Source organism: Oryx dammah, unplaced genomic scaffold (assembly GCF_014754425.2).
Source record: "Oryx dammah isolate SB20612 unplaced genomic scaffold, SCBI_Odam_1.1 HiC_scaffold_11050, whole genome shotgun sequence".
NCBI lineage: Eukaryota > Metazoa > Chordata > Mammalia > Artiodactyla > Bovidae > Oryx > Oryx dammah.
This window is the reverse complement of record NW_024080444.1, coordinates 8,252,782-8,264,624: the sequence shown is the minus strand read 5'-3', so window position 1 is coordinate 8,264,624 and position 11,843 is coordinate 8,252,782. Positions and strand designations below refer to the sequence as shown.

At 38.7% G+C, this 11,843-nt stretch overlaps 1 protein-coding gene across 4 annotated transcripts in view; it reads right to left on the bottom strand.

The window, feature by feature from the left end:
* Nucleotides 1-11,843, bottom strand: part of LOC120860261 (receptor-type tyrosine-protein phosphatase delta) — a 563,312-nt gene that overhangs the window by 442,764 nt on the left and 108,705 nt on the right. For all 4 annotated transcript variants that reach the window (XM_040236052.1, XM_040236053.1, XM_040236054.1 and 1 more), the window contains exon 2: nucleotides 1,534-1,700. In XM_040236052.1, coding sequence (XP_040091986.1) covers nucleotides 1,534-1,597 — 64 coding nt within the window. In that variant the 5' untranslated portion in view covers nucleotides 1,598-1,700. The remainder of the gene's footprint in view (nucleotides 1-1,533; nucleotides 1,701-11,843) is intronic.

Below are 11,843 nucleotides of genomic sequence, written 5' to 3'. Positions count from 1 at the left end.
AATATGCTTACTTATCTAGAATGATAACTTCACGGATATATGATAATTAGGTGTAGTAACTTTAAGAAAATCTCTAAGATATGATATTAAAGTGAATTCCCACGGTCTTAATATGCTTTTGCCAAAAATTAAAAATTGTAGAACAACTTATTTTTTCACTCTAGCCACAACAGAGAAATAAATCCATATGCCTTATTTCTTTAATACACTAAATTTATATTTCAATGTTAAAATAGGTTTTGACATAAACGGCTTTAAAATAACACAAGCGTCTTTCATTTGGGTCTTTTCCCAGTTAATTATTTGCTGGCATTGTACTAGAAATTCCTTGGCTTCACCTTAAACCAGCGCTCCCAAGTGCTAATTAGGAGACTATATACATTATTAACCAGAGAATGTTGTGCTTAAAACATGTATGTTCCATATGTATCCTATCATTAACAATATTCCTTTCACTCCTGGAAAGCTCTCTTTAAAAACTAGAGCCCCTATTTAAACAAAGAAATTGGCTGCTATTGAGGAAAGTCTTGTTGAAATGCAATTAATAGCTAAGGGCCAACAGGATGCAGGATCACTGTCTTTGAAACATCTTTAACATGAATCAAGTTTAATCTGAAATAGTCGGTGTAAGTAAAAGTTAACGACTACAGATGTTACACACTTTGATAGTACCAAGGGGACTCCAAAGAGAATGGTCAACTCTCATAAGAGCTAAACCACTAGCAAGAACCAGACATGTCGGTGAATGCAAGCCAGACGTGCCTTTTTCCAGTACTGTCTCTTCCCCAAAAGCCAAAGGACAGATGGAGAAAGAGACATAAGTAAACAAGGTAGGTCTAATGACTTCTGAATTACAAAGGAGATATGACAGTCTCATTAACTGGCAAGTTAACTGACCACAATCTTGGCTTCACAAACTGAGTCCCATAATCCAAACTTTGGGGTCTGTATGCCACAGAATTCTCCTCACACTTCCACACTCTTCATCAAGCCACAAAGTTGTCAGTTCTGCTTGATTTGTTTGAATACTGTACTCCACGACAGCTGTCGGAAATGGTACATTTGAACAGCTGCTATGACAGCTACAAGGGCTTGGAAGTTTAATTGGGCTCAATGTGACATTGTGCATTTTTCTAAACATAGAAATAGCCACAAAACTAAAGAAATTTCTAATGGGTCTGAGCAATGTTTACTTATTGACACCAACAACTGGTTAATCCCAGTTTGTGTTCTATCATCGGTCTCATAGTATCTTTTGCCACTGGGCTGGTAAGAGTATCCAAAAAAAAAAAAGCCAAAACAGTAGGAGCAGTTAGATGCACAAGAAAAAGCGCATTAAGCAAGAGAGGAAATGGTAAGGAAGTCACATCAATAATCTCTCTGAAAGGCTGGCTGGTAGCCAAGGAGGATCCCACAGTGTCTCAGGATTTACTTCCAAAGGAAACATATTCAGCAGCCCTGAGCATGGTGCCAACTGCAAACAAAACCACTCATTATGGTCCCAGCCCCCCAGGGAAGGGGAGGATGGCTTACTCTCAGCATCCGCGTGGAGGAAGAAGGCAAGGAGCAGCAGCAATGGCCTGGCTATGTGCACCATCCTGCAGCCTGGCACCAGCACACACTGGCAGCTTGGAATCACTGCCTCAGAAACCGCAGCAAGTCAGGCTGATCTGAAATTTCAGCTGGAACACTTTCAGAGCCTGTGAGGGGGGTGGTAGAAGAAAGGAGAGAAAGACAAAGACACTTAGACTCCTCACTCTTTTCACCTTGTCCCATCCCACCACCATGAGAAACGCAAACCACTGTATATAGCCCATCAACTGTAACCGTGATGCCTTTGTATTAGGAAACAAACAACCTGGTTTGTGAAATGAGGCAGCCCAAGCTTATCTTATTCCCATGTTCAGGTCATCTTGAAGCCAACCATTTTGAATTTTACTCTCTGCTCAGGCCACCTTTTGGGCAATGCTTTATGAGAAGAAACTGTCACATCTTAGGAAATATTACATGAATACATCGGTGGAAGAAAGCACATCAATGTTATGTGTAAGATTTAAGAGATGCTCCACCGTGCAGGATAAAAGTCTATTATTGGCAGAATAATGGAAGTTGCTTTTTTGGCACCAGGTGAAATGACAGTGTTAATTCAACTTCTCCAGCTAAATAGTAGAGGTTAGAATGTTTTACACCAGCACATTTGGCTTCTTCCCTAAAGACACATCAAATTTAGGTCTAGTTTGGCTTCAATAAGTCAAAACAATAGCTAGCATAAGCCACTTTGATTTAGCAGGATGTTTATATGCCTCCTGGGCAAGGGCTTAGTTTTCTCAATCTTCTATGTAAAATCAATAAGCCACAGACTACTTTTACAGAGCCTACTGCGTGCAAAACATCAGAACTGCTACTCATTTGTGCATCTCAAGATACACAAATGAGTCAGATTCCACCCTCTGCGATTTTCCAGTTTAGGAGGGAAAATAAGCCAGGTACGTTGGATGATGAGTACAAGTTAATAAGTGATTAGTGCCAGGGAGGAAAGCCAAATAATGCCATGGAATACAGGGAGCAGGAATGACATCATGGAAAAAAGCAGTGTCTCCAACTAGACCCTGGAGTACTGGCAGGATTTTACCAAAAGAAAGGCAAGGCATTCCAGGAATTCTAAGCAAAAAGCAGGACAGTGAAAAAGGAACCCTGGCAAAGGTGAGTCACCCGACTGGCCTGGATCAGGACTTCCCAAATATCTATATGCATCAGAACCACCTGGCATGCTTACACCAAGGCACCCTCCCACCAGTCTGTGCTGTAGTAGGGGTCCAAAAACCTGCATTTCTAACGAGTTTTTGAAAGATGCTGAAGCAGCTGATCCCAGGTCCACACTGACACTACAGGATAGGTGTGATGGATCCATTAGGAAACCAAAAGAGGATGAGGCAAAACACAATGGCTCAGGCTTAAAAAACAACAGATCATGGAGAGCCGTGGATACTAATCTAAGTCCACCAGCCTTTTTGCAGCAAACCACAAAGGGGATTATTTAAGGCTTTGGAGAAGAACAATATAGAATGAAGCTTTGAAAAGATTAAGTGACAGCTGAATGTGGGATGATTTACAGAACACTATTATCAAGAGTCACAAGTAAGAAGTAACACAGACCATAAGAGTGATGGTGGTCCTGGTGGGAACAGAAAAAATGGAAGTGATGACTGACTGGCTCCAAGCAACAACTGGAAGTATGGCTCTTTAGGTAATAAATAACAGTTCCTACAGAACCTTCAGTAAATTGAACACAACATTTTATACACAGTAGGCTCTTAATAAAGAAAGAAGGCATTTTTAACATTATTGCCTTCTCCTTTCACTGTGAGAGTAACTTAAGACAGACAACCAGAACATGTTTGCCCATGAAATGGTTATCTCTAAGTTTTGCCTGTTGGAATATGTAGAAACACATACAAAACTTGTGACAAGATACTAGAGATAGCCAGAAATACCCTAAAAACTTAAAATAACTTGTACTTTAAAAAAGAATTGCAATACAGATACCATAGTGCGTCTTTTATGAAACTGAGCACGAGAATAAAATTTTTTCTAAAAAGATACTATCTTTTTCAGTGCTATACATGAATGGTGTGAATCCAAGAAATACAAAACTGAAAGGAAAGGAGTGAATCATTCTAAGTACCATTCCACTAGATAGCCTTTTTTTTTCTTTTCAACAGATTTGTGGGTGGCATGAAGAATCAAATTGTACATTGAAATGCACATACTTGAAACCAAAAGCTAGCCAGCTACTCCAAATCAGCTATTGTTATCAATCTCATTTGGAAAACAACTTATCAAGCAGTTCACAGCTATCAAATGTTAAAATTCTCCAAACTTCATAGTAAAAGTGCTAAAGGAATCAGCTCTTCCCCTGCCCCCCTTTCACCACTCCCATCCTCACGCCAGCATTTCAAATGACAGCAAGTCCAGGAGACATCAGTCCTGTCAGACTCAATTTGTGTCTGTGCGAGCGTATCAGAGCCAACTGCTACATAATGCCTCCGTGCAATCTCAGAGATGGAGATGTATGAAAGACTCTCTTAGGAAAGAGGTGATCTGGTTTTCCCCCTGCTTGACTAAAGGGACATAAGAAGACTAAATTCTTCCCAATGAAACTACAAATGTTACCTCTGGACTTGACCCAGTGACAGGATCTAGAAATAGACACAGATATGAATATACCTATTTTCACTTAAATAGGCTATGCCCTTGGCCGAGATATGACAAGAGGAGATCAGAGGTGTGAAGATAAAACCAGTTCTAGAGGTTCATTTTGGCCAATCTCTCTTCTGTATCTTGTTTATCACAGAAACTTTGCCGAAAGGAAAATGCTGGCTTGTGTATCAGTAAGATGGAATTTAAATTTTGGTACAAAAATGGGCAAAAGATCTTTCCTATTTTAGAATTTTTTTATGTGGGCCCTTCTTAAAGTCTTTACTGAATTTGTTACAATATCACTTGTTTTAAGGGATTTTTTTTTTTTTTTTTTTTTATTTTTTGGCACGAAGGCTAAAATGTGGGATCTTAGCTCCCCAACCAGAGATCAAACCCCCACCAGAAAGCAAAGCCTTAACCACTGGACCTCCAGGGAAGTACCTGGACAAGAGAGTTTTAAGGAAATATTTTCAATGTAAATAATGCAGATGAATCAATGTTACAAGTACTTTCAATTAGCCTAAAGAATGTGTAGCCAAGAACTCTGCAATAAAAACAGCAAGAAAAGGGGGTTGGAGACACTAAAAGTACCATGGTCTAGTTTACGGCACAAATTATTCTGCATCTGTCCAACAGCCCTCAGCAGAGGCTAACTCTGTGATTTTTAAGTACCCTGCCCTTTGTGTCTTTTATAAACTGGGACAGGCAGATAAAATTGAACCATCTAGATGAGCTGAACATAAAATTAAAAATATTTAAAACTCCATGGTTTCTTACTGCTCACAGGACAAAGATGTTAGCAATAATTTTGCTAATTTCCATTTTCTTTTCTATTATGTACGTGTGTGGTTAGAGAAACTAACAGTTCAGAGGGCCAGTGTGTGCAATCTAATTTGAAATGGAACAATATATTTGCCCTGAGTCTTGAATTACTGCTTCAAGTGGTCTCATTAGCTGACACCTATCTAACACTTTAACTTCGAGTTAACATTAGAACCCTTTTCTGTAATAAGTATATTCATATTCAAATTGATAAAATGCTTAAGGATTTTTTCAGCTTTCTGTATTGTTGGTATTTCTATAGATTATGTTAACAAAAGAGAAAAAAAGCTTTAAAAAAATCTTTAAAGTTCCTAGAGAAATGGTGATTATAGGTTTTTTGAAGGAAATGTGCAAAATAAACATGGAACATCTCGCCATACCAGCAAGCAAAGAGGCTTTCGGGCATTACCAGGGTTTTTGTTTTGTTTTTAACTTTTTATATTCGACTGGAATATAGCCAATTAACAAAATGCTGTGACAATTTCAAGTGAACAGCAAGGGACTCAGCCATACATACACATGTATCCATTCTCTCCCAAACTCCCCTCACAGCCTGGCTGCCACATTAACACTGAGCTACAGAGTAGGATCTTGAGGAAGCCACGGTGATGAGGCTTCTAACAGTCAAATGTAGGAAAATCTGAGTGGCAAAATGAGTAACAATTGCAATAAATTGGAACACATGACATCAAACTACATGAGTTTGTAATCTTAAAAATTATTTTCAAAAATTATACTGGTCAATCTAGGAGAAAGTTAAAGAAGGAAACCATTATTCTGAAAAGAGGGAGACAAAGGTAAAAAATTAGGTTTTTTTAACCTCCATAAGAACTGAATGTTGCTTTCACTAGAAACTAGATATTGTTTATTCCTATACATTTTGCTTCTTTCTGTCTTAAAATAACCGTATACTTTCAGTTCTAGACATCTTAAAAGGAAAAATATGGTAATGGGATTTAACCTGAGCATATGCCCATTAAAGTAGGGAGATGGAGGGGTAAGAAGGAAATCCCTAAATGCTGTGACTTCTTTTATTCAACTTCTCAAACAGATCAGTTAGTGAGTTCAGTCACTCAGTCACATCCGACTCTTTGTGACCCCATGAACTGTAGCACGCCAGGCCTCCCTGTCCATCACGAACTCCCAGAATTCACTCAAACTCACGACCATCGAGTCGGTGATGCCATCCAACCATCTCATCCTCTGCTGTCCCCTTCTCCTCCTGCCCCCAATTCTTCCCAGCATCTGAGGCTTTTCCAGTGAGTCAGCTCTTTGCATAAGGTGGCCAAAGTACTGGAGGTTCAGCTTTAGCATCAGTCCTTCCAAAGAAATCCCAGGACTGATCTCCTTTAGAATGGACCGGTTGGATCTCCTTGCATTCCAAGGGACTCTCAAGAGTCTTCTCCAACACCACAGTTCGAAAGCATCAATTTTTCAGCACTCAGCTTTCTTCATGGTCCAACTCTCACATCCATACATGACCACTGGAAAAACCATAGCCTTGACCAGATGGACCTTTGTTGGCAAAGTTATGTCTCTGCTTTTGAATATACTGTTTAGGTTGGCCATAACTTTTTTTCCAAGGAGTAAGCATCTTTTAATTTCACGGCTGCAATCACCATCTTCAGTGATTTTGGAGCCCAGAAAAATTAAGTCTGACACTGTTTCCACTGTTTCCCCATCTATTTCCCATGAAGTGATGGGACCACATGCCATGATCTTCATTTTCTGAATGTTGAGCTTTAAGCCAACTTTTTCACTCTCCTCTTTCACTTTCATCAAGAGCCTCTTTAGTTCCTCTTCACTTTCTGCCATAAGGGTGGTGTCATCTGCATATCTAAGATTATTGATATTTCTCCCGGCAATCTTGATTCCAGCTTGTGCTTCTTCCAGTCCAGTGTTTCTCATGATGTACTCTGCATAGAAGTTAAATAAGCAGGATGACAATATACAGCCTTGACGTACTCCTTTTCCTATTTGGAACAAGTTTGTTGTTCCATGTCCAGTTCTAACTGTTGCTTCCTGGCCAGCATATAGGTTTCTCAAGAGGCAGGTCAGGTGCTCTGGTATTCCTATTTCTTTCAGAATTTTCCACAGTTTATTGTGATCCACACAGTCAAAGGCTTTGGCATAGTCAATAAAGCAGAAATAGATGTTTTTCTGGAACTCTCTTGCTTTTTCCATGATCCAGCAGATGTTGGCAATTTGATCTCTGGTTCCTCTGCCTTTTCTAAAACCAGCTTGAACATCTGGAAGTTCCTGGTTCACATATTGCTGAAGCCTGGCTTGGAGAATTTTGAGCATTACTTTACTAGCGTGTGAGATGAGTGCAATTGTGCAGTAGTTTGAGCATTCTTTGGCATTGCCTTTCTTTGGGATTGGAATCAAAACTGACCTTTTCCAGTCCTGTGGCCACTGCTGAGTTTTCCAAATTTGCTGGCATATTGAGTGCAGCCCTTTCACAGCATCATCTTTCAGGATTTGAAAGAGCTCAACTGGAATTCAGTCACCTCCACTAGCTTTGTTCGTAGTGATGCTTTCTAAGGCCCACTTGACTTCACATTCCAGGATGTCTGGCTATAGGTGAGTGATCACACCATCGTGATTATCTTGGTCGTGAAGATGCTTTTTGTACAGTTCTTCCGTGTATTCTTGCCATCTCTTCTTAATATCTTCTGTTTCTGTTAGGTCCATACCATTTCTGTCCTTTATCGACCCCATCTTTGCATGAAATGTTCCCTTCGTATCTCTAATTTTCTTGAAGAGATCTCTAGTCTTTCCCATTCTGTTGTTTTCCTTTATTTCTTTGCATTGATCGCTGAGGAAGGCTTTCTTATCTCTTCTTGCTATTCTTTGGAACTCTGCATTCAGATGCTTATATCTTTCCTTTTCTCCTTTGCTTTTCACTTCTCTTCTTTTCACAGCTATTTGTAAGGCCTCCCCAGACAGCCATTTTGCTTTTTTGCCTTTCTTTTCCATGGGGATGGTCTGATCCCTGTCTCCTGTACAATGTCAGGAACCTCCAACCATAGTTCATCAGGCCCTCTATCTATCAGATCTAGTCCCTTAAATCTATTTCTCACTTCCACTGTATAATCATAAGGGATTTGATTTACATCATACCTGAATGGTCTAGTGGTTTTCCCTATTTTCTTCAATTGACATCTGAATTTGGCAATAAGGAGTTCATGATCTGAGCCACAATCAGCCCCCAGTCTTGTTTTTGCTGACTGTATAGAGCTTCTCCATCTTTGGCTGCAAAGAATATAATCAATCTGATTTCGGTGTTGACCATCTAGTGATGTCCATGTGTAGAGTCTTGTGTTGTTGGAAGAGGGTATTTGCTATGACCAGTGCATTCTCTTGGCAAAACTCTATTAGTCTTTGCCCTGCTTCATTCCATATTCCAAGGCCAAATTTGCCTGTTACTCCAGGTGTTTCTTGACTTTCTACTTTTGCATTCCAGTCCTCTGTAATGAAAAAGACATCCTTTTGGGGTGGTAGTTCTAATAGGTCTTGTAGGTCTTCATAGAACCGTTCAACTTCAGCTTCTTCCACGTTACTGTTCAGGGCACAGACTTGGATTACTGTGATATTGAATGGTTTCCCTTGGAAACGAACAGAGATCATTCTGTTGTTTTAGAGATTGCATCCAAGTACTGCATTTCAGACTGTTCTGTTGATCATGATGGCTACTCTATCTCTTCTAAGGGATTCTTGCCCACAGTAGTAGATATAATGGTCATCTGAGTTAAATTCACCCATTCCAGTCCATTTTAGTTCGCTGATTCATAGAATGTCGACGTTCACTCTTGCCATCTCCTGTTTGACCACTTTCAATTTGCCTTGATTCATGGACCTGACATTCCAGGTTCCTATGCAATATTGCTCTTTACAGCATCAGACCTTGCTTCTATCACCAGTCACATCACAACTGGGTATTGTTTTTCCCTTGGCTCCCTCCCTTCATTCTTTCTGGAGTTATTTCTCCACTGATCTCCAGTAGCATACTGGGCACCTACCGACCTGGGGAGTTTGACTTTCAGTATCCTATCATTTTGCCTTTTCATGCTGTTCATGGCAAGAATACTGAAGTGGTTTGCCATTCTCTTCTCCAGTGGACCACATAGTCAAACACATCAGGCGTCTATAAATTGACTAGGACAGATTTTCAGTTATGTAAGAGGAAAAAAAAAATCTGTGAGGAGGATGTGCTACCAGGGAACTCTGATTAATGAGACAAAAGCAGGGCTGGAGCAAACTTTGTAGTGAGTCTGGTAGAATGCTGATGGTGCTTCGTGAATTTCCTGTGCCCTCAGTACACAGTTATAACACAAGGAAACAAAAAGAAAAAACAAAATAAACTTTCAACACTTCGCTTATTCATGAGGATTTTGCAGCAGAAGATAGTCCCTTAAATATTTTTTTCATGGTCTAGGACAAGAATCCTTTAGCACTATTCAATAAAACCTTATGTAAGATAGAAATATTCTTTATCTGCACTAATGATTGACTATATTAAACACAGCTAGTGGAACTGGGGAAATAAACACTTTCCTATATTTAAGTTTAAGTTTAAATATTCCCATGAGCATAATGGGTGCCCCACTGTACAACTCAGACTATAGCTTCATTTTTCAACAGCTCTGGACAGCACAGCTGTAAACAATGCCTAGGTTGTATGGGCTGTAAATTGAAACAATGAGGTGGGAATCCTGGGTCCATGTCGACCTTGGCTCCCAAATAAGTAGACCCTAAGGATTCACTCTGTTAGACAAGGAAACTCACCCAACCTCTGGGTCACTCAGTCCCTCATCCCTGACCCTCACCCTGCCAGAACAATCGTTACAGTGTTTCAAACTAATTCATATAATGTGGAATATCAAAAAATGGTCAGGTGTGTAACTGAAAAAAAGGTCCAAATAGAAACACTGTAGTTAAAAGCAAAAAAACCCAGCTATTTCATGTCACAGCTTTAAGTGTTGCATTCCCCGCTACTAGAAGATTCCTGTTTGGGATATAACAGAAATGGGAACTCTTGACAGCAAAGACACACCACATTTCATAGATGAGAAAGGCAAGGATACTTCTATACATTCATATAAAGTCATATGTATAATGTTTATGAAATGGCCACATTCATTTAATTAATGAGGGATATGGAAAATGTATTCTTAAATACTTGCAGCACCAAAAGCCTCATTTCAACTATAGAAAACAGTGCTGAGATTTTAAAAGGGCAATAGAACAATGTCTTTCAATTAAACAGAATGTTATTAAACACACCCAATATACCTCTGAATTTAAATATAAAGAATTATTTTTATAAAATAAACTCAACTCAAATTATACTCTTTTACATCACAGCACACCATGTCATAATTCTATTTTGCCCCAAACATGTATTCATGACAATAAATTGGAGAAAAAAAGAAAAACCTCAAGAAGGTTTATGAGATATTATATATAAATACATAGTAATAACTCAATCATCTCATTTTTGGCTTAGACTATGACTTAGTCTGAAGACAGCTGGTGACTATAAGTACATGACGACTCTGGTGAAATCAACTGGATTATAAGAACTGAAGAGTAAAACAAAGCCTATCAATATGGACACATTAGTGACTTTTCATATGTTTAGTTTTGATACATAGAAAAGCCAATGGTCTGAGTGTCTGTAATTTCACTTTTCAAATTACTCCTGGTAGAATCTCTAAAAGATTTCAAATAACTTTACATTTGAGGCACACATAAATATTAGTTCCTCTCAAAAATGGCAAAATGACATTATTAACTTTGATAGTTTCTTTCTCCTTCAGGAAATAAAAATGAAGTATGCCACAAGAAATGAACAGATAGAGAAGGGGAAAACAAGAAACCTCATCTCCCTGTCTACCTATTTTTTTTCCTTACAAACAGAAACATAATTCTGATTTGAAAAGTAGGATAGCTTTAGAAAAAGCATCTCATGTCTTTAAGTGATTCTTACATGAGATAACTTCTATCCAGTTTTATACAATACTAGTGAAACCTTGCAATGGGAAAGTTAAAATACAAGTCTATTCAATATGCTGCTGGAGTCTTTTATTTGTTCCATTCTTCCTAAAATATGCTTTAAAACTGAGAAATAGATCAATCTTAGTTATAGACAGATATGTAACCAAGTCACTTCTTACCCAAAAAACAGAACACAGATTATATTACTTCAATCTTTTGTTGTCATTGTTATTGTATAGTGGCTAAGTTGTGTTTGACTCTTTGCAACCCCATGGACTGTAGCCTGCCAGCATCCTCTGTCCATGAGATTTGCCAGCAAAAATGCTGGAGTAGGTTGCCATTTCCTTCTCCAGGGGATCTCCCTAACCCAGGAATCGAACCCACATCTCCTTACATTGACAGGCAGATTCTTCACCTCCGAGCCATCAGGGAAACACTTTAATCTTTGGGTATTGCTAAATGGATGTGAAACCATCATTCCTAACTCATTTCTCTTTTTCATTATATTAAAAAACAAGAGAGTATCTTTTTTAATGCATCAAAGTAATTTCTGTTTAAAATATATCTTGCTTTTAAAATACATTACAAGTAATAAAGTTTTAGCTATTATGTCCATTTGTTTTATTTACATCAATACATAGTAAAAATCTAGCAGTACATGACAATTGTTTTACTTAATTACTATGAAAAGTAAATATTAAAATGAATTTTGTGGAGAATTTATCACTCCCTTTAGCAATCATTGGGATTCCCTGGTGGCTCAGATGATAAAGAATCGGCCTGCAATGTGAGAGACTCACGTTTGGTCCCTGGGTTGGGAA